Consider the following 23,391-nt stretch of genomic DNA (forward strand, 5'->3'; position numbering starts at 1 on the left):
ATTGCATTTTTTTTTTTTTTTTTACATATATGGCAAAAAGGAGGTTTGTAATTTAGCCTTCCTGAACATTATCTAGAGAGACTAGTATGAAGTTTTGATCTAGAAGGAGGTAATTTAAAAGCTGGATATCTCCTCAGCAAATGCTGAATATAAAATAACATACCTCATTGATCCATCTGTTGGTGTGAGAACTTCATCAGTCAGACCTCTAGGTGCCTTTTTTGATAATGATTTATACTGGATTGTAGTTTGATTTTGATATTTCTGGTGCATAAACTAACTTTTTGGTAAAGAATTGCGATAATTTGTAAAATACAATTGATCTAATTTTTATTCCTCACATAAAGCAGCCTCTACCACACTCGGAACATCAGAAAAATTATAAAATGACTTTCATTGATTAGTGAATTCATTATTTATTTAACAAATGTTCAGTTATGATTTCACAGCCATATAAAATAGTTTTTCAAATGTTTGCTTGAAATGTTGAAAGCTTATCTAAGTTTTGTCCATTTTGTCTACTTTTCTCTCTTGATTATTGAATACTTTAAAATGCAACTGTCATCTTTTGTAATCCTCTGCTTGCTAATTAATCATTTGGGGATGTCATCATCACAGTCCAGTAGAGGAAGTGTGGCTGTATGCCAAGTATTTTGAATCAAAAATGGAGCAGAAAACCATCTTTAGCAGCAGTGCTTCACCTTTATTGCAGAGTTGGGAAGGTTGCGGATCATGGAAATAATCTGTTGGGGCTGTGTGCTCTAAATAAAAAAAAAAATCTGAAAACTCTTCTCCAGTCCAAGCGAATGTGCTGTGGCACTGTCTGGCAAGAGCACAGCAACCACCAGTCCAACACATCGAGCAGAGGGTACAAAAGAAGCAGTCTCAGCTTCCCTTTTTCTTTTCTCAGATGCACATCGTATCCAAATGGGAAACAACGTTGATGTTCTGAGTCTTATTTTTTGAAACATTTCATTTGATTGCTAATTGTGTAAATTCTTGCATAGGGCACTGCTGCTGTGGATGGTGGTATCTTGTTAAATCTGTTAAACATTGCTTTTCCTGTCTTTGTGTGGTACAGACCTTGACATTTGGACTTCAGGATTCCCGGTACTTGATTTGTCTTGTTTCATTAATGGAAATTATATAATGTCAAAACTTTTATAACTGCTCTAATACCTTAGGGCAGATCAAACTTTAAAGAAATAACGCAAGCACAATACTGGCATATGAACCTTACAGTTAAGTGAAAATATGTACATATTTTTCTTTGAAAATAAATTGTCAAGCTCTGTAACAATAGCAATCTGAAGTTTCTCCTGCTAAACTATCTGGAGATAGATGTTGTGTGTTTGAGTTGTATTGTCATAAGTTCATTTCTGTAGATGTATTTAAAAATCTTTCTAAAATAAACATGACCTGAATTTTTTTTTTGGTGCAGTCAAGTGACTGCAGATAAGGATAGCATTAAGCTAGAGTTTCTTTTGTTACAAAGGTGAACCGTGATTATCAAACTCTTCCTTGTGCACAGCAGCAAGGGATTTGACAAACTAGCCTGGTTTTCCTTTTGTTAATGGCACGTGTTTACTTATGAAATCTGCCTATTTAAATTAAATATCTACCAGGGCTGCTGAGTGTAGGCACAGTGAACTTGCAACCTCACGCTTTTTTTTTTTTTATTTTTCTATACATCAACTTTGTGACTTTGTCATGGTAGCTCCTCGTATGATGTGGATGAGGCTCCATGCCAGCCTTCCTTTTGAAAGACAACAGGGGAAGCTCTTAGCATTGAGGAAGCAAGGTGGACTTCTGTAAATGCTCTAAAAATTGTGGGAATTTCCTAGGTTTTTCTCTGAGCCCCCATTACCTTTTGCTGGAAGGAAGGACTGAATTGTAGTTGGATAGAAGTTCCCCAGGATTTAATATTGCTGAACGTCTGTATTTTATGTGGCTAGACATTTGGTGATTTTGTTTAACCCAAAAAGACTTGTATGCATTTGAACTAAGTTTTCAGATTTCTAGGAGTACCATTTGTAAGATTTCTTGTAGTTTTGTGGAATATTTCTGTACTCTTTTTTTCAAATAAAATATACAACAAGAAAAATGCGGAGTTTTTTCCCCCTATGTGAAGGAGAGGCTGTGTGACTCGACTCTTTTTGCTTCTTATCTAGCACTTATCCAGCTTTCCTCTTCCCTTCTGTTAATCTGCCTTCTCTTATAAGTTATGGGCATTTCTTTCTCTGTCCCTTTTTTCCAATTTATGACCCAGAGAGCAGCAACTGCAAGTGCTGTGACTTTTAGATCTAGGTGCTCTGGCTCTGAAAACTATGTGCAATAGTAACCATTTAGTCTTAGAACTTAAACTAAATGAATAATTTTAATTTGGTCCTCTTTCCCATATTTGGAATATTTTCGATTTGATTCTATAGACTTTTTTTTTTAATATGAAAAACTGACATGACTGATTTGTTGAAGCAGGAAAAAGAGAAATGTAAGCAACATTCAAGAGGCCACATCTCTTCTGAGCTGCTTGTTTTACTACTTAAAAGGCTTTTCCCTTTGACTTAACTGGAAGAAGGGCACTAAACAAAGCTACTGCAACAGCATTTAACTTCAAAAAGATAACTGATAAAATGAAGGAAAGGGTTAGGAAAAAATTGAAAGGAGCAACTGCAAAGGTTAAGAGTTTAGCTCAGGCATGGACTTTGTTTAAAAATACCATCTTGGAAGCCCAGACAAGATGTATTCCACACATTAGAAAAGGTGGAAGGAAGGCTAAACGACTACCAGCATGATCAAAAGGTGAGGGGCTATAATATCTAAAAGAACATATTTCAAGAAATGGAAAAGGGATCCGAATAAGACAACAGGAAACGACATAAGCAAGTCAGATACAAAGCATTGATAAAGCAAAGAGAAAATTTGAAAAGAAGCTGGCCATGGAAGCAAAAACTCATAATAACTTTCAGGTGCATTTGAAGTAAAATGCTTGCGAGGGAGTCATTTGGACTGTTAGATGATCAAGAGCCACTGAGGTATGACAGAACCATAGCAGAGAGTCTAAATGAATTCTTTGTTTTGGTATTAACTGAAAAAGATGTAATAGGTATTTAAAGGTGATTCAGAGAAACTGAAACAAATCTGAACCTTGAAGATGGACTAGGGCAAATTGATAAACTAAAGAGTAGCAAATCAGCTGGACCAGATGGTATACATCCCAAAGTGTTGAAAGAACTGAAAAATGAAATTGCAGAACTGCTATTGGAAATGTGCAATCGATCAAACATTGTCTATGATATCTGAAGTCAGGAGGGTTGCCAGTGTATTGCCAGTTTTTAAAACTGGATCAAGGGATGATCAGGAACCTACGGACCAGGGAGTCTGTGCCAGGCAAAATAGTTTCTACCATCATAAAGAAAATTGCTTAATGAATAAATAAGCATAGTTTAATGGGACAAAGCCAACATAGATTTAGCCAAGGGAAGTCCTGCTTCACCAATTTGCTACATTTTTCTGAGGGTGTAAAAAAAAACCAAAAAAACAGATGATACTTTCTGAAAATCTAGATACACTGTATTTGACAAAGTTCCTCATGAGAGACTTCTTAGGAAATTAAAATGTCATGGGATAGGGGGCAGTATCCTATGGTGGATTGCCAACTGGTTAAAAGAGAGAAAACAGAGTAGGGCTAAATTGTAAATTTTCCCAGTGGAGAAAGATGAATAGTGGAGTGCCTTATGGATCTGTTCTGGGACCACTGCTTTTTAATATATTTTATAAATGACCTGGAACTGGGAACTGTAAATGAGGTGATCAAATTTGCTGATGCCACAAAACTATTCAGTTAATTCACAAGAGGATTGTGAGAAATTGCAAGAGAACCTTGCAGAACTGGGAGACGGGGCATGTAATTGGGAAATTAAATTTAATGTGGATAAGCGCAAAGTGATGTACTTAAGAGTAACCCATTAACATTAGGCGTCACCATTCAGGAAAAGGATCTAGGAGACATTGTTGAAAATATGTTAATCTTCTGCTCAGTGTGCAGCAGCAGCAAAGAAAGCAAATAGAATGTTAAGGATTATTAGGAAAGGAATGGAGAATATCAAAAGCCCTGTAGTGCTCCATGGTGCAACCTCATCTTGAATATTGTGTGCAGTTCTGGTCACCATTTCTCAAAAAAGATATAGCAGAATTTAGAAAAGGTACAGAGAAAGGCAACTTAAAATGATAAAGGGGATAAAATGATTCTTCTATGAGGAAAGGATAAAGAAGTTAGGACTCTTCAGCTTGGAGATGAGATGACTAAGGAGAGATACAATTGAGGTTTATAAAATGAGTGAATGGAACAAGCAATCGGTAGAGATCTCTAAAATCATGAAAGGACTTGAAACAGGTAAATGTAAATTGGTTATTTACTCTGTTAATAGAAGGACTAGGGGGCATTCCATGAAGTTAGCAAGTAGCTCATTTAAAACAAATTGGAGAACATTCTTTTTCACTCAACACATAGTTAAGCTCTGGAATTCATTACCAGAGGATGTGATAATGGCAGTTACTGGGTTTGAAAAAGAAGAGAAGTCCATAAACTGCTTTAATCAATAAGGAATATTAGTTTGGTATCTATTTAATGTTTGGGTACTTGCCAGGTACTTGTGACTTGGATTGGCCACTGTTGGACACAGGATGTTGGGCTTGATGGACCCTTGGTCTGACCCAGTATGGCATATCTTATGTTCTTGGTTATTTACTCCTTTTTTTTTTTTTCAAAAAGTACAGAGACTAGGGGACACAAAAAATGAAGTTACTAGGTAATACATTTAAAACTAAAAGGAAATATATATATATTTTCCTAGCATGTAGCAGATGGACTTAGGACCAATGGGTATAGTGTGCTCCTGATAGCAGTTGGACACTGAGTCAGATTTCAATCTGATGTCAGCACTACATATACCCATGCACAAGGCTCTGTTCAGTTTTTTCCGTCTCCATAGCAGTTCGAGACTTCACACACGCTTACACAGCGTTAGAAAACCAACCTCCAAATTTAAAGAAGAAACGAAGAAAACCTTACCTCCAAAACTAGCCCTGTTCTCCTGTGGTGATACCTAAGGGTCCCTCCCCCAGTCGAGATTTCCTGAGGTGATTTCAGAAATCCCTCAGAAGTAAGCCTCGGTCCCGGCGTGGACTTAGTCCCCGGGAAAGGGAGCAGCTGAGAGGCAGCGGGTTCAAAACAGAGCGTGACGGTGAAAGTAATTCCCTCTCCCCCTGCAGCCGGAGACCGCTCAGCAGAGGACCGGGAAGCGCGAGATTAGAGAGAGTTTTCTACCTTACCTTAAGTCTCCTGTCTCCGAGGCTCGGACAGCCAGACTGATCGTCCATCCAGCGTCTGTACAATTTGGTTGAGCAGCCCCGTCTGGGCTAGACCCCGCTCCGGCAAGAGGGTCCTCCCACATGGAGACCCCTTGAGGGGGCCACCATCTTACCGCGTGGTTGCTGGCGACTTCCCCCCCCCCCCCCCTTGGTCGCCGCATCGTCCGCGCAACTGAGCTGAGCGCACAGCGGCCTGGCGCTTGCATCTGTGCCGGGTGCACAGCGGCATGCTCAAGGGTGCTGAGCGCACAATTAGGCCCGTGCGCACAACCACGGTCGCATCTTCCGCTCCTACGTGCACAACATAGGCGCACCCGGATCGCATAACCAGGCCTCCCGGTACACGCACCTGTACAGGATACACGCGCAAATCATGGCACCGCCGTCCAAAACAGCTAAGGGACAAGCCCTCTGTCTGGCATGCCACCTGAGAGTGGCACAGCCCGAGGTGACTTCCGCCCTGTGCCTGCTATGCGAAGAAGCTCGGGGGGGAACCGAGACAAGGTCCCCCTCAGCCTGTAGAGGACTCCAGAGCCACCAGCAAGACTACCCCGGACCTCTCTATTCCCGACTCGGTCCCTCCACAGTGGGGGCCCTTGGAGAGCGCCATCGGACCCAATGCGGTCCCAGGCAACTTCACCTGGGCGGGATTCTTCGCTGAGCTTCAATCCCACATCCCCACACACACAGGGCCACCAGTGGCACAACCACAACCCCCACCAGTGGTCCAGAACCTCCCAGGCCCCCCCCCCCCCCCGGCCTCCACCAGATGAGCCTCCCCTGGACAAATACCTCCCCTTAGGGGACACAGATGACTCTGAGGAGGAATCAGAACCCCTGGAAGAGAGGGGAAATCCCTCCAGGAACAGAACCGTATCGAACCATGATACGGAACAGACGAATTATCAGATCTCGTAGCCACGAGTCTGAAGGCATTGGCCATTCCGGACACATGCAACACAGCAGAGTCCAAGGCGAGCCCCTTTCTGGCCGAGCTTCGCCAGACCTCACGCCATTTTCCTACACTACAGGCCGTACAACAACTGATTGACCTGGAATGGGACGCTCCAGAGGCCACCTTTAAGGGAGGGCGAGCCCTAGAAGCGCTCTACCCCTTGGAAGCCACAACGAAGGAACTCCTGAGGTTTCCAAAGGTCGACGCCACCACAAAGCGCACTACCATACCAGTCGAGGGAGGAGCTTCACTCAAGAATGCCAATGACAGACTGCAGGAATCCATCCTCAAGCAGTCTTACGATGTATCAGCTATGACCTTACCGATCGCTGCCTGCTGCGCCGTGGTATCACGCGCCTGCCTGGCTATGACCAGGGATGCAATTACGCCAATCGAGGCATTAGACCCGGCAATATCATTCCTCACTGACGCGACCTCAGACCTGTACGCACCTCAGCTGGGAGCCTCTCATCCACAGTGACAGCCAGAAAGACAGCTCTGGCTCTGAAGCTGGTCAGCCGATGCGACCTCTAAGATGAAGCTCACGAGAATGCCCTTTAGAGAAACACTCCTGTTTGGAAGCGAATTGGACAAATTAGCCGACAAATGGGGCACGTCCCCAGTACCCCATCTACCGGAGAACAGAAATGAGGGACCAACGTCCCTCTCCCCGGGCACCCAAGGGCAGAGGATCCCATCATTTTAGACCATACAAAAACACCTACCATACCCCTCGAGCCGCCGGCAGGGGACAGTCCTTTCGGAACAGACACAACAAAAGAGGAGCCGGCTCGGGACCAGGCCCCAGCCGCAGCACGCAATGAGAATCAGCAGACCCATCTACAGGAAGAGATCATAGGGGGCAGACTTGCCCTATTTTACCAAAGATGGGTCGAAATAACGTCTGACAACTGGGTCCTATCCATCATCCGAGAGGGATACTACCTGGACTTCCACAGCATCCCCCCGGACAAGTTTGTGATTTTTCCGTGCCACAACCCCTCCAAGAGGAAGGCAGTCGAAACCACACTATCAAAACTCCTCGTCCTAAAGACAATAACACCGGTGCCCACGCACCAACAAAATTCTGGACACTAATCCATCTACTTCGTGCCCAAGAAAGAGGGAACATTCCGGCCCATACTGGACCTAAAGACCGTCAATCACTACCTGAAGGTACCCCGCTTCTGCATGGAAACCCTGCGTTCGGTCATAAAGACGGTACAACCGGGAGAATTCCTGACCTCCCTGGATCTATCAGAAACCTATCTCCACATACCGATCCATCGCATCCATCAGTGTTTCCTATGCTTCGCGATTTTGGGCCATCACTACCAGTTCCAGGCCTTACCGTTCGGGCTAGCTACGGCTCCCTGAACGTTCACCAAGATCATGGTGGTAGTAGCTGTGACACTGAGGAAAGAAGGAATCCTCGTGCACCCATACCTGGACGATTGGCTGATCAGAGCGAAATCGCCAGAGGAAAGCCATCAAGCAACCACCAGAGTCAAGGAACTACTGCAGAGCCTCGGGTTGGTCGTCAACACACCCAAGAGCCACCTGCAGCCCTCCCCATCCCTAGAATACCTGGGAGTCCGGTTCGACACCAAATGGAACAAGGTCACCCTTCCCCCTACAAGGAGAAGGAGATTGATGGAACAACTACGAGCATTGTTGAACGCCACTCTTCCCACTGCATGGGACTATCTCCAAGTTCTCGGACTCATGGCATCAACCATAGAAATTGTCCCATGGGTTGTAGGGGCTGCCCACATGCAGTCCCTACAACATTCCCTACTGTCACGGTGGAACCCGATGTGTCAAAACTACTCCAGCTACCAGCGAAGGTGTGGAACCAGCTACAATGGTGGCTACAAGAAGACCATCTGAGAGAAGGAACAAGCCTATCCCCACCGGAATGGACCTTGCTCACCACGAATGCGAGCCTGCGAGGATGGGGAGCTCATTGCCAGGAGCTAATGCCTCAAGGGCAATGGGACAAAGAAGAGTCTGCATGGAACATAAACCGACTGGAAGCCCGAGCAGTCAGACTAGCCTGCCTACGGTTCAGTCACAGACTCTGAGGCAAATCAGTCAGTCATGTCGGACAATGCCACAACAGTGGCCTACATCAACTGCCAGGGGGGAACCAGAAGGCAGCAGGTGTTTCTGGAAATAGAGCCCCTAATGACGTGGGCAGAATCAAACCTCCAAGGGATATCAGCCGCCCACATCGTGGGAAAAGACAACGTCACTGCGGACTACCTCAGCAGAGAGAGTCTAAATCTCGGGGAATGGACACCGTCTACAGCAGCCTTCCAGCAGATAGTAAACCACTGGGGAACCCTAGCCATGGATCTTATGCCAACCAGGTCCAACACCCGGGTTCCCAAGTTCTTCAGCCGAAGATGGGAACTGCTGTCCCAGGGAATCACCGCCCTCACCCAGATCTGGCCATAGGAGGACCTACTGCATGCTTCCCTCCATGGCCACTACTGGGCGGAATCATCCGCAAGATAGAATACCACAGAGGGATGGTATTTCTAGTGGCCCCGGACTGGCCAAGCAGACTAGTACGCGGACATGCAAAGACTTCTGGCGGGAAACCCTCTAGGCCTACCTCCACACGGATCTACTCCAGCAAGGACCGATTCTCGCTTACGGTCTGGCCATTGAGAGGTCTCGCCTGAAAACGAGTGGATACTCAGGACCAGTGATTGACACACTGCTCAGAGTGCGCAAGTTCTCCATCTCCTTTACATTTATTTATATTTCCGCTTTTCGCACTTTTTTCAGCGCTTCAAAGTGGATTACATTCAGGTACTGTAGATATTTCCCTATCTAAGTTTGTACCTGAGGCAATGGAGGGTAAAGTGACTTGCCCAAGGTCACAAGGAGTTGACAGCAGGACTCGAACCCTGGTCTCCTGGTTCGTAGCCCACTGCTCTAACCACTAGGCTATTCCTCCACTAGGCGACTCCTCCACTCTTGCCTCCATGACAGATGGCAGGAACCCAGCATCTGCCATGTTAGTAACTGCCTCGTACTGTCCTGCATCCAAACCTACTGCCATCAAAGCTTTTTTGAGAACCATCGAAAACTGATATTTTGAAAAGAGGCATCCATCAACATACATTAGGAACTGAACTCCCCCAGTCGGGTGAGATGCCAAATACTGACGAATGTTTTTAACCAAGCAAGTCACCAAGTCTCCCACTGTGCTAAGAATGAACCAGGCCCCACCCCCCTCACCACTGCTGATTGGTCTTAGAAACCTTGGCCCAAAGGCGTAACCAGCTCACTAATTCACAAAGCTCCAAAGAAGGCTAAAATGAAAGCTGTCTGGAATAACATACTATCATGCTTTCCTGCTTGCTGATATACCATAGGCAAACAATGGTCTATATAAAAACTGCCATCCCATTTAAAACCAAGCAGAGGAAAACAGGATGAATAGGGAGAAATTGAAAAGCTACCTCTATATCTGCTTTGGCCATAAGTGTCCCCTCTCCACAATATTCAAGTATGGGGAATATTTGAAGCCTGGTGTGAGGACCGTGACATCCTTCCGTGGACAGTCAAAATCCCATAGTCATGGAATTTCTGCAGGATGGCAGGAACCAAAGGGTTGTTCCTCAACTCCATCAAGGTGCAACTGACCACCCTGGCCAGCTTCAGACCCAGGGTGGATGGCACCAGCCTAGCGGCCCACCCAGACATCTCCCGCTTCTTAGAAGGGGTCAAGCACATTTGGCCACCTCTAAAGTGGCTGATACCCCTATGGAATCTTAATCGTGTTAGACTTCCTAGCGGAAGCTTCGTTCAGACCAACTCGCAGGCTGTCCCTACGGCTCCTGACCTTGAAGACTGCGTTCCTCGTGGCAATCTGCTCAGCACATCGAATCTCCGAGCTTCAAGCACTATCATGCCGGGAACCATTCCTCAGATTCACGCCGTGATCCATACAGCTGCGCACTGTACCCTCCTTCCTGCCAAAAGTGGTTTCTCACTTCCATCTAAACCAAACCATCTCGCTGCCATCTCCAGACGAGCATAAGGACTCTGAAGACTCACGCCTTCTTTGCCACCTGAATGTCGGCAGACTCCTAGTCCGATACCTGGAAAGATCAGAACCCGTACGAAAGACGGACCATCTATTCGTTCTTCACAGTGGGAAGAAGCAAGAGGATGCGGCCTCGCGGGCAACCATAGCCCGCGGGATCAAAGAAGTAATCAAGGCGGCCTATGTAAAGGCAGGCAAGCCTCCATCTCTACAAGTCAAGGCCCATTCCACTAGAGCCCAGGCAGTGTCCTGGGCAGAAATCAAGATGCTGTCACACACAGAGATCTGTCGGGCAGCAACGTGGTCCTCCCCACCTTCTCGAGATTCTATCGCCTGGATGTTCAGGCCAAGGAAGACACAGCATTCGCAAGGGCAGTACTAAATGGGCCACGGGCAGCATCCCACCCGGTTTGAGAGTAGCTTTTGTACATCCCATTGGTCCTGAGTCCAGCTGCTACATGCTAGGAAATGTAGAAATTACTTACCTGATAATTTCATTTTCCTTAGTGTAGACAGATGGACTCAGCACCCCACCCATGACTGCCTCATAATCAAGAATCCTCGGGGGAACCTTTCCCCCCCCCCAAGAGCAACACAAGCATGGGTATGCCAACCCTTATCTCTAGTTCAGACACCCATATTACCAGGTGTTGGTGCTTCTTGGTTGAGTGCCCTGGCGGTCCCCAGCTAGAAACCACGTCAACCAATCTGAGTAATCAAGTTAATTAAAAATATCCAAACACATACATATATCCATAATTGCTTTTCGAGGAGAAAACTGAAGAGCAGAGCCTCGTGCACGGGTATATGTAGTGCTGACGTCGGATTGAAAACTGACTCTGACTCCAACTGCTATCAGGAGCACACTATACCCATTGGTCCTGAGCCCATCTGTCTACACTAAGGAAAATGAAATTATCAGGTAAGTAATTTCTACAAAATAATTTTTTTATTTATTTATTTTACTGAATACATAATTAAGTATTGGCATTCATTGCCAGAGGATGTGGTGAAAGCTATTAATGTAGCTGCGTTTAAAAATGGTTTGGACAAGTTCCTGGAGGAAATGTCCATAAACCATTATTAAGAGACATTGCAGAAATCCACTTACCCCTGGGATAAGAAGCATGGAATCTCTCAATCTTTTGGGATTCTGCCAGGTACTTGTGACCTGGATTTAGCCACTGGTGGAAATAGGACTTGAAACAGTATGGCAAGTGTTATGTCCTTATCTAGGGAAAAATATTTGAATACATCTAACCTTATTTTCATTTTTGTGCTGCTGCACCATATTTTATAATTCATGGCTCTTACAAAGTTGTAGACAAGGGTCCTACTTCCACATTTCTGTTGTATAAACATGCTCCCAGATGAGTAGGAAAATCAGGCTGCTGTTTTAAGGTCCCTGGTTTCAGACAATGGCACTCTTGGTTCAAAGGAGTCTTGAGCCATGGCCACAGCTGCAGCCTTTTTCTACTTTTACAAAGAGATCTAACGCCAAACCCTCAAAGTAGATAGGGGGAAAAAAGATGACAAAGTAATAGTTGCAGCCAACATATATCAGGATATTACCAGAAGGGGGAAAGAGAAGGATTTATACAACCAATTAAATACTACCACAGGAGTGGCCAACTCCTGTCCTTAAGCCACAACCTTTTTTCGGTTGGGACACACCTGACATGGTTCTCACATGTATGACACACTGAACACATGATCGTCACAAGGCTAAATCTAAACATACACTCTGTATCTACAGGATCCACCCTGACCCCCCAACAATGGGTACAGAACACACCTAGGACATTCCCTGTTCAATTTACCATACAAAAAAGAAATTTCTGGTGTCATCTCAGTAACAGCAACATAAACACTTTCCTACCAGGTGCAATAGCCCTCCTTAAGAAAAAAACAGTAGTTTACCACCAATGCATGTCCTATTGAGAAAACACAAAAAATAATATTGATTATAAATGCCTACATGCTAGTAAAATACTTCACCTTGGTCACATACATAGAATCGACCTTCACCAAATACAGAAAGACCGTAAAGTACAAATATGGAGACAGAAACTGGAATGCAAACCCAAAAAAGCCACTCTGCATTTAGTGCAAAACAGAAATATAGCACCTAACAGACTCCCAGGATCTGCAATAATGTATACAAACTAATGCGCAAAGATTTCAAACAATAACCAACTATACCTACCAAAAGACAACACTACAAAAATTTAGCCAGGCTCTAAACAATACACCTCCTATTAGGAAAACAGAACAAGCCAAGCTGCTATAGATCCCTACACAGAAACTACAAGCTTGCAGAATACCCTTACCTGGGTCACACATGCAGAACACAGACAGACCCTCACCAAATTCAGAATAAAGTGACCATAAAGCTAATGTGTTTGTTTTTGTGTTGTTGCACTGCATACACTCAGTCTGGCTTCTTGCTATTTCCAGTTCAGTTTCTGTTTCCACATTTCTATTTATACATTTCTCAAGTAATATAAAATAATCCTAAAACTAGACTAATAAATATAAATGTTTCAAAACTGTTAAGTAGAATAATATCCAATCATTCAAAACTTACAAAATTATTAAAAATTCTCTAAACAAAATATTTCAAACAGCAGACACATCACATAATACCCAATAATTAAAATGGAAGTCACTCAAGAAAGATAAACTTAAAAAGCCACCTTTTACTTACCCTCTCCAGTAACTCTCCTACTCCTTTCCCATGTAGGCCAATATCACTCACCAGAAGCAGCAGTGGCTGCTGAAGCTCTGTCCTCGCGCTCTTTTTCCTTAGGGCCCATGACTAGTCTATTGCTCTCATACACACGTTACCTCCCATACCGATCTCTCTTTCTTTCTCTCTTTCATACACACCTCACCTCCCTGACCACACACACACCAGTCACCTCCCTGACCAATCTCTCACATGCACACACCAGTCATCTCCCTGACCAATCTCTCTCTTACATACACCAGTGACTTTCCTGAGCAGTCTCTTGCTTTCACATGTTTTCTCACTTATGCACAGTCTCAATCACACACATTCTCTCATGCTGGCTCACTCTAACTGTCTCACTCAACCCCAGCCACAGCACAAGGTAGCTTTATGCTGCTATTAAAAGCAGAGTCCTGCCAGGCTGGAAACTGCAGCAGGCGTAACCTCCCTCGCCCCGCAGTGGTAAGGCAGCACTCAGCTGTTTGCTTGTGCTGCTATCACGGCACAGAGCATGCTGCTGAGAAAGTAATTCTATGCTTTTTCTTCTCCTCACCCCAGCCTTTTATTTTTTTGCAGTTTTATTATTGTTTGTATATTTTCTTGCTGGTGCCTTGCTGGCGAGAGAAGGGGAGGTCAGGGCCTGGGGGGGCAGCAGCAGCACCGTACTCCTGCAGCCCCTGGCAAAGTGGCCATCCAGCACTGATCTTCAGCTATGGGTCTAGGCAGCTAATGGATGGATTTCCCCCAACAGCCAGGCGGCAAGAAATCGTGGCGGCCACATTCTCAGCTGACTGCTCTGTGCCGCAAGGATCGTGGCAAACTGAGTGTAGCAGGGCGAGGGGGAGCCTTGGGATGTGATTTCTGCAGCAGCATGCATGCATGCATTCATGGCCTTTTTCTTCTTCCTGTGTGCCCTGTAAACATCACTTCCTCTTCTGGGTCACAGGGGCAGGAAGAAGAAAAGGTCATGTTCCTGTTGCTGGCTTCCACAAACAGGGCTGCCATTGCCCTCTGTGCTTGAATGTGCTGATAGCCCAGCCAGGAACGGCAAGCAGGGTTCATCTTGCTGAGGTGAAAGGGGGGGGAAGCAGCAGGTGTGTGACACACCTGCCGGTGCTTCGCAACACACTAGTATTGAAAACCGCTGCTCTAGAGAACCGGAGTTAGCATTTCTACTGCCTCCTGCCCTTAACGAACTCCAGCCCCCATATTCCAGCAAAGGTAGTTCAGCTAGGGAGCAAATGGGAGGAAGGGTTGCATAAGAGGTGAGAATGAAGAGGGCAGAGAGAAATGAATGGGGAGGGGTGAGAAATGAAAGAAGGGGTGAATGAGGCGTGAAGGAAGGGAAGGCAAATGAACAAAAGGGTAAGGAAGGTGAGGGAATGAAAAGGGATGAGGGAGTGGGAACAGAAGATGGAAGGGGTGTAACACCTACCCCTATCTGCCAGAAGGGGAAGCCAGGGAGCAGGATTCACAGATGTTGCAGCAGAGTTGACAACCTCTGAGAAATGTAAAAATATTTCTTAGTGTCCAGTCAGATGAATCCAGAACAAGTGGGTTATGCACATCTACCAGCAGATGGAGACGGAGCAAACTGACGTCACAGTATATACACCCCTGCAGGGACGACAGCCTGCCAGTATTCTCCATCTCCAGCAGATGGTGAACGTGCATCTCCCTACTGGGGATTGCTTTGATTTAAAAAAGGAGAAAAAGAAAATAAATTCTCCCTGCTCTCCTGCAGTGATACCAAAAGGTCCCTCCCCCAGTTGGGACTTCCTGAGGTGATTCTGTGGTCCCTCAGATGCCTTCGTCTGGTAGCTGGTTTTTCAGTTGGCGTGGACTTAGCTCTTAAGCAGCTGAAAGGCAGCAGGTGTAGAAAGCTAAGGGGCGGATTTTAAAAAGCATTTACATGCGTAAATCTGGGTTTTACGCATGTAAATGCACTTTACTCGAGTAAGTGGGCTTTTGAAAATTGCTACAATATATGCCATTGAATCGTCCATAGGATTTATTCGCATAAGTGCACTTTACGTGAGTAAATGGCTTTTGAAAATTGCTACAATAGTAGTTACATTTATGCGCGTAACTCCTTTGAAAATTACCCCCTAAGCGTGGAGTGATGGCAAATGCCCTCTACCCCCGCGGTCGGAGATCATCTCTGTACTCAGCAGGTAAGGCTGAGCTCAGGTAAGTTTAAAAAAAAAATAAAAATACAGAGTATTTTTTTGCTGTAGGGCTTCCTCCTTCCCCCAGTCTCCTTGCTTGGCACACTGTTCTGATATTCATCCCACTCTGTGGGAGGTCGAAGGACATGGGCAGCCTGGCAGGTGGAACAGCCTTTGTAGGCTAGGTCCTGCTCTGAGGCTTTTTCGCTGTGCGCCACAATATGGGCTTCAGCGGCATTTTGTGCACTTTAGGCTGCTCTCTACAGGATTATTGATTCAGCGTGTGCCTCTAGCTGTGCGTCCAGTTTTTGGATGCTTAGGCAGGCCTAGTAGTCTGTGTGTCAGAGTTAAGCGGTGCCTTAAGTGGCCATCCACTTACCTGTGCTCACAAGTTGAGTGTTGCTGTGCACTTAATTTTTTACGCTCTCTTCTAGGGATGCCTAAGTCTTGGGCCCCTAGGCATTGAGGTGCCTAATTTTTGGACACTTAGGTTGGATGCCTAGAACTTTTGGATGCCTTTAAAAACAAAAAAACAAACTAGATTCATGCTTCCAGTCACCGATCAGCACGCTGCTGGTCTAATGGCGCATATATCTAAGAAACCTAAGCACGTTTCTCTTTGTACTGCCTGTCATATTCAGGCATCTCAACCTGGAGTGCCCGCTGACTTGGGTCAGTGCTGTTTGGAGGCTAAGGGAGAATTATCTTCCTCTGATTGCACTAAGCCTGTTTCTTCCCAGTTGGTGTATGTCTGGGTAAAAACTTTTCAGGTGGGGTGCCTGAATCTGGAACTCCCCTAACTGGTTCTTCAGCAGGGGCAGGCAGCTCAGTGAGTATGCTTCAGGTACCTCCTGGTCTAGCTATTTCTACATTTTCATGGATAGAATTTTACCATGATTGCAATCCTTTCTTCAGGCACAGTCCTCAGCCCTGTCCAATGCTCCCAGGGTAGAGTCGCAGGTGCAAACCTTGCCTGGACCTACTGGTAAGTGCCAGAGTACTCCTAGAGCGGCGGCAGGACTACCTGATTGAGATCCGGATGGCATGGGTGATGCCAGTCCTGACTCTCTCTTAAGGAGGGTGAAATTCTTCCAGGATTAGAACTGTATAGGACTATGCTATAGTTCTTCCATAGATATGAACTGCCGGCCCTGATTTCCCAGACCTTGAAAATGCTGGGAATACCTGGGGCAGGTTCCATGTCTAAGCCAAAGAAAAATCCCATTTTGGTTTCTCTGTGTAGTGTCTCTTGTTTTTTTCCCTGTGATGGAGGCCATTCAATAATTGATTGATCTTGAGTAGGGCACCTTAGATCCTAATTTCAAAGGAGATCAGGTTTTGGAAGGCCTGTACTCTCTGGATCTGGTGGTGAGAGACAATTTACGGTTTCCAAAGGTGGATTTACTTGTATGTGCTGTCTCCAAGCAGACGACTATCCCCATTGAAGGAGGAGCAGCCTTGAAGGATGTGCACAATAGGAGGATTGAAACTATCCTTAAGCAGGCATTTGAAGCAGTGGCAATGACTTTGCAAATAGCTTTTTGTTGTTCCCTGGTGGCCCGGATGACACTGGAATGAATTCCAGGGCAGTTATGGAGCCAGCAGCCGCCATTTTGGCAGATGCAGGCTGCAACTTGGTCCGTACCTCAGCTAGAGGGGTGGCTTCAGTAATAGCAATCGGGTGTCAGTAACGGCTGAGAAATTGGACGACTAATTTGACCTCAAAGGTTAACCTCACAAAATTACCCTTTAAAGGCTCATTTTTGTTTGGGAGCGAGTTGAAGAAACCGGCCAATAAGTGGGGCAAATCACTGGTTCGTCGCTTACCAAAGGATAAGAAGCAGATGCCATGCTCCTTTAGCATGAGAGGTTGTGCTAGGGAATCCAAGCGTTTTCAACCCTATTAGAGGAATGATCTTTCAGAAGACTTGGTAGGTCTCTGTCCTTTCATCCCAGATAGTCCAGAAAGGGGCACAGGCTTGGGTAATAGATCCTCCCTCGCCTCTCAATGAAGGTTTGCCAACCCTACCATGCGAGCAGGAGATAGGGGGATGCCTCTCCTATCAGAGGTTGATTGAGATTACATCGAATCAATGGATCCTGGAGGTGATACTGGAGTGCACTAGAGTTTGGCAATATTCCTCTGGATGTGTTCCATGGTCTCTCCCTGCAGAAGAAGCAGGCAGTGGAGGATACAGTGGCAAGGCTCCTCAGTCTGAGGGCTGTGATACCGGTTCCCGCATCTCAAGAAAATACAGGCCGATATTCAGTTTATTTCGTTGTGCCCAAGAAGGAGAGATCCATTCATCCCATCCTGGATCTCAAGGGTGTCAACCGTCACCTGAATTTTCACATGGAGACATTTCACTTGGTGATAATGGCCATACAGTCGGAGGAATTTCTGACTACTTTGGATCTGTCCGAAGTGTACCTTCACATTCCCATTCAACTAGAGCATTAATGCTTTCTGCAGTTCGCAGTTCTGGAATGCCATTATCAACTTCGGGCACTGCCTTTTGGTCTGGCCACCACTCCCAGGACCTTTTCCAAGGTGATGGTGATAGTTGCAGCAGAATTGTGGAATATTTGTGATATTTGGATAACTGGCTGTTTCGAGCCGAGTTGCTTGGTGACCCACAAGGTAATCTCCCTGTTGCAAGAGCTTGGCTGGGTTGTGAACCTGGTCAAGAGCAGCTTCAGCCTTCTCAGTCATTGGAATACCTTGGGGTTCAGTTCAACTTGAAGCAGGGCAAGGTTTTCCTGCCAGAAGCTCGTATTCAGAAGTTGGCACAGCTATGTCTGTTGAACACTCTGCACCTGACCGTATGGTCCTACCTGCAGGTGCTTGGTTTAATGGCAGCAACGCTGGAAGTGATACCATGGGCAAGAGCACATATGCATCCTCTTCAGTGCTTCCTGTTGCCTCTGTGGAACCCACAGTCTCTCTGGACTATTCGATTTGGCTCCATCTGTTGATTGAGGTCTTCTCCCAACTGCAGTGGTGACTACAGCTGGATCATCTAAGGAAGGGAATTTCCCTAGCACTATCGGGCTGGCTAATACTGACGGATGCGAGCCTCCATGGTTGGGGAGCTCACTGTCAGGAGCTGACAGTGCAAAGGCACTGGGATGCAGAAGAGTCTATCTGGAACATCAATAGTTTGGAAGCCAGAGCAGTCCAGCTGTCATGTTTGCAGTTCGGCGACAGGCTGCAGAGTCAAGTGGTCCAGTAATGTTGGATTGTGGCTTACAAAAATCGGCAGGAGGAACCAAGAGCCAACAAGTGTTTCCTAGCGCGTAGCCAGATGGACTCAGAACAAGTGGGTATAGTGTGCTCGTGCTAGCAGTTGGAGACTGATCTGACGTCAGCACGGGTACATATACCCCCACAGGAAGTGAAGCAACTCAGTAATTTCCATCTCCAAAGCAGTTTGGAGCGCCTGCACGCTCGCTGAGCGTGTTTTCCAATACTACTTTCTATTTTCTACTTTCCAAATTTCTCAGAAGACGAGCCCCGCACTCCTGCGGTGATACCCTCGGGTCCGGGCCATGGCTGAACCAGGGCGTAGATCCCGTGAGAGAACGGATCTCGCTTGCAGCTGAAGTATCTGGGTACTTGAGCATTGGACCTGTCCACTAGTAAGTCCATGTCCGGAGTCCCCCACTGATCCACAATTATCTGGAAGGCTGTAGGGGACAGCTGCCATTCTCCCGGACTTAGGCTTTCCCTGCTGAGGAAGTCTGCCGCGGTGCTGTCCCTTCCTCGCCGGGACCGAGGTGCCTCTCAGCCAGGCGACAGGCTGCAGAGCAGGCGACAGGCGCCCAGCAGGGGCCACGGAGGAAAGGCTATACGCCTTTCCTCCGTGGCCCCTGCTGGGCGCCCTTATACACAAGATTCAGAGGCACAGAGGCCTAGTTCTTCTAGTGGCACCAGACTGGCCAAGAAGACCCTGGTATGCGGACATGAGAAGACTACTGACAGGGGAGCCTCTTCCCTTGCCTCCTCTCAGGGACCTGCTACGTCAAGGTCCCATCCTCCACGAGGATCCGGCTCAATTCTCTCTTACGGTCTGGCCCTTGAGAGGGCTAGACTGAAGAAAAGAGGTTACTCGGAGCCGGTGATAGATACGCTCCTCCGAGCTCGCAAGTTTTCCACATCCCTCACCTACATAAGAATCTGGAGAGTATTTGAAGCCTGGTGCGACACTCATGGCACCAATCCCTATGCGACCACAATTCCTATTGTTCTGGATTTCCTGCAGGATGGGCTTCAGAAGGGTCTCTCCCTAAGCTCCATCAAGGTTCAGGTGGCTGCGTTGTCTTGCTACGGTCCCAGGAGGGATGGCAAGACCATTGCCACGCACCCAGATGTTTCCCGCTTCCTGAAAGTAGTCAAGCACATTCGTCCGCCACTGAAATGGCCAGTGCCCCTGTGGAACCTCAACATAGTTTTGGATTTCCTCGCGGGATCCACCTTCAGACCCCTTCGGGGCCTGTCTCTCCGTTCGCTAACTTTGAAGATGGTGTTCTTGCTGGCAGTGTGTTCCGCACGCCGCATCTCAGAGCTGCAAGCGCTGTCCTGCCGGGATCCCTTTCTCAGAATCACTCCAGAGGCTATCCATCTTCGCACGGTTCCCTCTTTTTCTTACCTAAAGTAGTCTCACAATTTCACCTCAATCAAACCATATCTTTGCCAACGACGGTGGGTTTGAAGAAATCAGAAGAAGGGCGTTTGCTACGCCATCTCGACATCGGCAGATTGCTGCCCAGATATCTGGAAAAGACAGAAGCAGTACGAAAGACGGACCATCTGTTCGTCCTTCACAGCGGGAAGAAGCAAGGGGAAGCGGCCTCTCTGCCCACCATCGCCCGCTGGATCAAAGAAGTTATCCGAGCGGCCTACGTAGAGGCCGGGAAGTCACCACCTCTGCAGGTCAAGGCTCATTCCACCAGAGCGCAGGCGGCCTCTTGGGCAGAATCTAGGATGCTGTCGCCCGCGGAGATATGTAAGGCGGCGACATGGTCCTCCCTCCATACCTTTTCCAGATTTTACCGTCTGGATGTTCAGGCCAGGGAGGTCACAGCATTTGCGAGGACAGTCCTACGCGGTCCTCAGGCAGCCTCCCGCCCAGTCCGGGAGTAAAGCTTTTGTACATCCCACTTGTTCTGAGTCCATCTGGCTACACGCTAGGAAATGTTGAGATTACTTACCTGATAATCTCCTTTTCCTTGGTGTAGACAGATGGACTCAGCATCCCGCCCGGCTGCCGGTATACATGGGTTTCACCGATTCCAGGTAAGCCATGTCCTTTCTTACACGAGAGCGTCCACTCTACCAGGCGTCGACGCCGTCCGGTTGGAAGCGCTGGCGATCTCCAGCTACTATCAATCGGTCAGGGGAATCCTGTTTCACTAATTCATTGATCGGTCAGTACACATATATCCATAACAGCTTTTGCAAGGAAGATTACTGAGTTGCTTCACTTCCTGTGGGGGTATATGTACCCATGCTGACGTCAGATCCGTCTCCAACTGCTAGCACAAGCACACTATACCCACTTGTTCTGAGTCCATCTGTCTACACTAAGGAAAAGGAGATTATCAGGTAAGTAATCTCAACATTGCAGGAGGTCAGCTTATGGAATGGGCTGAACTACATCTTCAGATGATCTCAGCCTCGCATATAGCAGGAAAAGACAATATAAAAGCAGACTTTCTCAGCAGGGAAAGTCTGGACCCAGGAGAATGGGTGCTATCAAACGAGGCGTTTCATCTGATTCTGGATCACTAGGGTCTCCCATTTCTGGACCTGCTGGCTACTTCTCACAATGTGAAAATTTTGCAATTCTTCAGTTGCAGGAGAGATCTGAAGTTATTGGGGATAGATGCCTCAGTGCAGGAGTGGTCGGAAGACAAGTTGCTGTATGCCTTTCCTCCATGGCCCATGTTGGGCAGATTAGTCCAAGCGCCACAGAGGGATGGTGCTTTTGGTTGCTCTAGATTGGCCCAGGAGACCATGGTATGCGAATCTGCGGCAGCCCCTGGTGGAATCGCCCCTTTGGCTTTCGGCACATAGGGATCTGTTGCAGCAGGATCCAATTCTTCACGAAGATCCGACTCTGTTTTATCATATGGTATGGCCCTTGAAAGGGCTTGCTTGCTGAAACGTGGATACTCTGTGGCAGTGATTTCTACTTTGCTAAGAGCTAGAAAGTTCTCCACTTTCTTGGCCTATGTGCAGGTTTGTCGAATGGTTGAGGCCTGGTGTGAAGGTTGAGGTACACTTCCTTGTTCGTTCAACATCCCACTCACTTTGGAATTTTTGCAGGATGGCTTGAATAAAGGTTTGGCACTTTATTTCTTAAAGGTACAAGTAGCAGCTCTTGCCTGTTTCAGAGGTCAGATGAAGGTGGATCCCTGTCAGCTCTTCCTGATGTGGCCCATTTCCTGAAAGGAGTGAAACATCTTTGAAGTTTCGGGTGCCCTTATGGAGTCTTAATTTGGTATTGGATTTCTTAGTGGGCCCTATGTTTAGACATGTGTAAACTGAACTTGCGATTACTGACCTTAAACTGTTTCCAAACTGCAGGCCTTATTTTGCCTGGAGCCATTCCTCTTGGTAACTCCAGGGGCAGTACAGCTGCGTACAGTTCCTTCTCTTCTACCAAAAGTGATCACTAACTTTCACTTGAATCAGTCCATCTACCTGCCCTCTCTGGGCAAAGAGAAAGATGTAGAGGCATATCATCTGTTGCGACCCTTGGATGTCAAGAGACACATTGTCTGGTATCTGGAGGTTACTAAGCCTTTATGGAAGATGGATTGCCTATTTGTTCTTCACAGCGGTACTAGGCAGGGAGAGCTGGCCTCGCTGGCTACCATAGGTTGCTGGATTAAGGAGGTAGTCATGGCTGGGAAGCCATTACATACTCAGGTCAGGGCTCATTCCACTAGAGCTCAAGCAATGTTGTGGGTGGAAGCGAAATTGTCATCTCCCATTGACATTTGCCGAGCTGCAACATGGTCCTTGTTACGCACTTTTTCCAGGTATTATCTAGATGTGCAGGCCCAGGAGGACACAACCTTTACACGTGCAGTTTTGACTGGACCATGGGCAGCCTCCCTCCCTATTCAGGAGTTGCTTGGGTACATCCCACTTGTTCTGGATTCATCTGACTGGACACTAAGAAATGAGAAATTACTAGTTACCTAATAATTTCCTTTTCTTTAGGACAGTCAGATGAATCCAGCTTTCCTGCCTTAGTTGCTGAATTATTGCATTATGATCCTCCTGTGTGCCTGCGTGTTACAGGGATTACTGGAAAGTGTTACTCCAGTCCCTAGCCTAGTGTTTATTACACACTTGTCTGAGCACAGTGTTGCCTATTGGCTGAGTATTGGAATGGTCATCTGAGTATTGGAATGGTCATCTCCTCAACCATCACTGACTCTCACTCCCCCACCCCTCCCCAATCCCTTCCCCCCACCCAACCACACCCTTTCCTCTCCCTCTGGACATACCAGGCTAATAACTGCCTAGGATAAACCTATGTTTTTGTATCTTACAGTTTTTGTTGATTTATATATTTATCTCTCTCTAATTGTTTCTTAGTTTAAACTCTGTACTGTCTTCCATTGCCCAGGTTTTATGCTCCCTGTTTAATGTAACTTTACTTTCTACCTTGATGTTAATTGGTTTCCCCTCAGTTACATTGTAAACCGGTACGATAAGACCTAGTCTTGAGCATCGGTATAGGAAAAGAAATTAAATAAATAAATAAAATAAAATATTTTTAATCAAGTTTTTTTGCTAGTCTGTCCACAGTTGCTTTTGAAGAATATACTGGCAGGCTGATGTCACTGCAGGGGTATATATAACATGATGTCAGCTTTGCTCTGTCTCCATCTGCTGCTAGAGGTGCATAACTCACTTGTTCTAGATTTTTCTCCCTGTCCTAAAGAAAAGGAAATTCTTATGTTCTTATCAGGTAAGTAGTAATTTCTCATTACTGGCATTCTGCCACACCTTGTAGAACCCTCTCCCATCATCATACATCAAAGCAAAGGAGCAGAGATGCCCTCCTATCCTCTGTTAATCAGC

The 23,391-nt window shown here is 46.4% G+C and overlaps 1 protein-coding gene across 2 annotated transcripts in view; it reads left to right on the top strand.

Moving 5' to 3' along the window:
- CXADR (CXADR Ig-like cell adhesion molecule) overlaps positions 1-23,391 on the top strand; it is a 95,455-nt gene that overhangs the window by 67,385 nt on the left and 4,679 nt on the right. Inside the window, exon 8 of one of the 2 annotated variants that reach the window (XM_029578851.1) lies at positions 1,718-1,857. The exons of the other annotated variant lie outside the window; for it this stretch is intronic. Coding sequence (XP_029434711.1) covers positions 1,718-1,729 — 12 coding nt within the window. The 3' untranslated portion in view covers positions 1,730-1,857. Of the gene's footprint in view, positions 1-1,717; positions 1,858-23,391 lie in introns of those variants that run through there. 2 annotated transcript variants of the gene reach the window in all.

The sequence above is a fragment of the Rhinatrema bivittatum genome, chromosome 15 (genome assembly GCF_901001135.1).
Source record: "Rhinatrema bivittatum chromosome 15, aRhiBiv1.1, whole genome shotgun sequence".
Lineage (NCBI taxonomy): Eukaryota > Metazoa > Chordata > Amphibia > Gymnophiona > Rhinatrematidae > Rhinatrema > Rhinatrema bivittatum.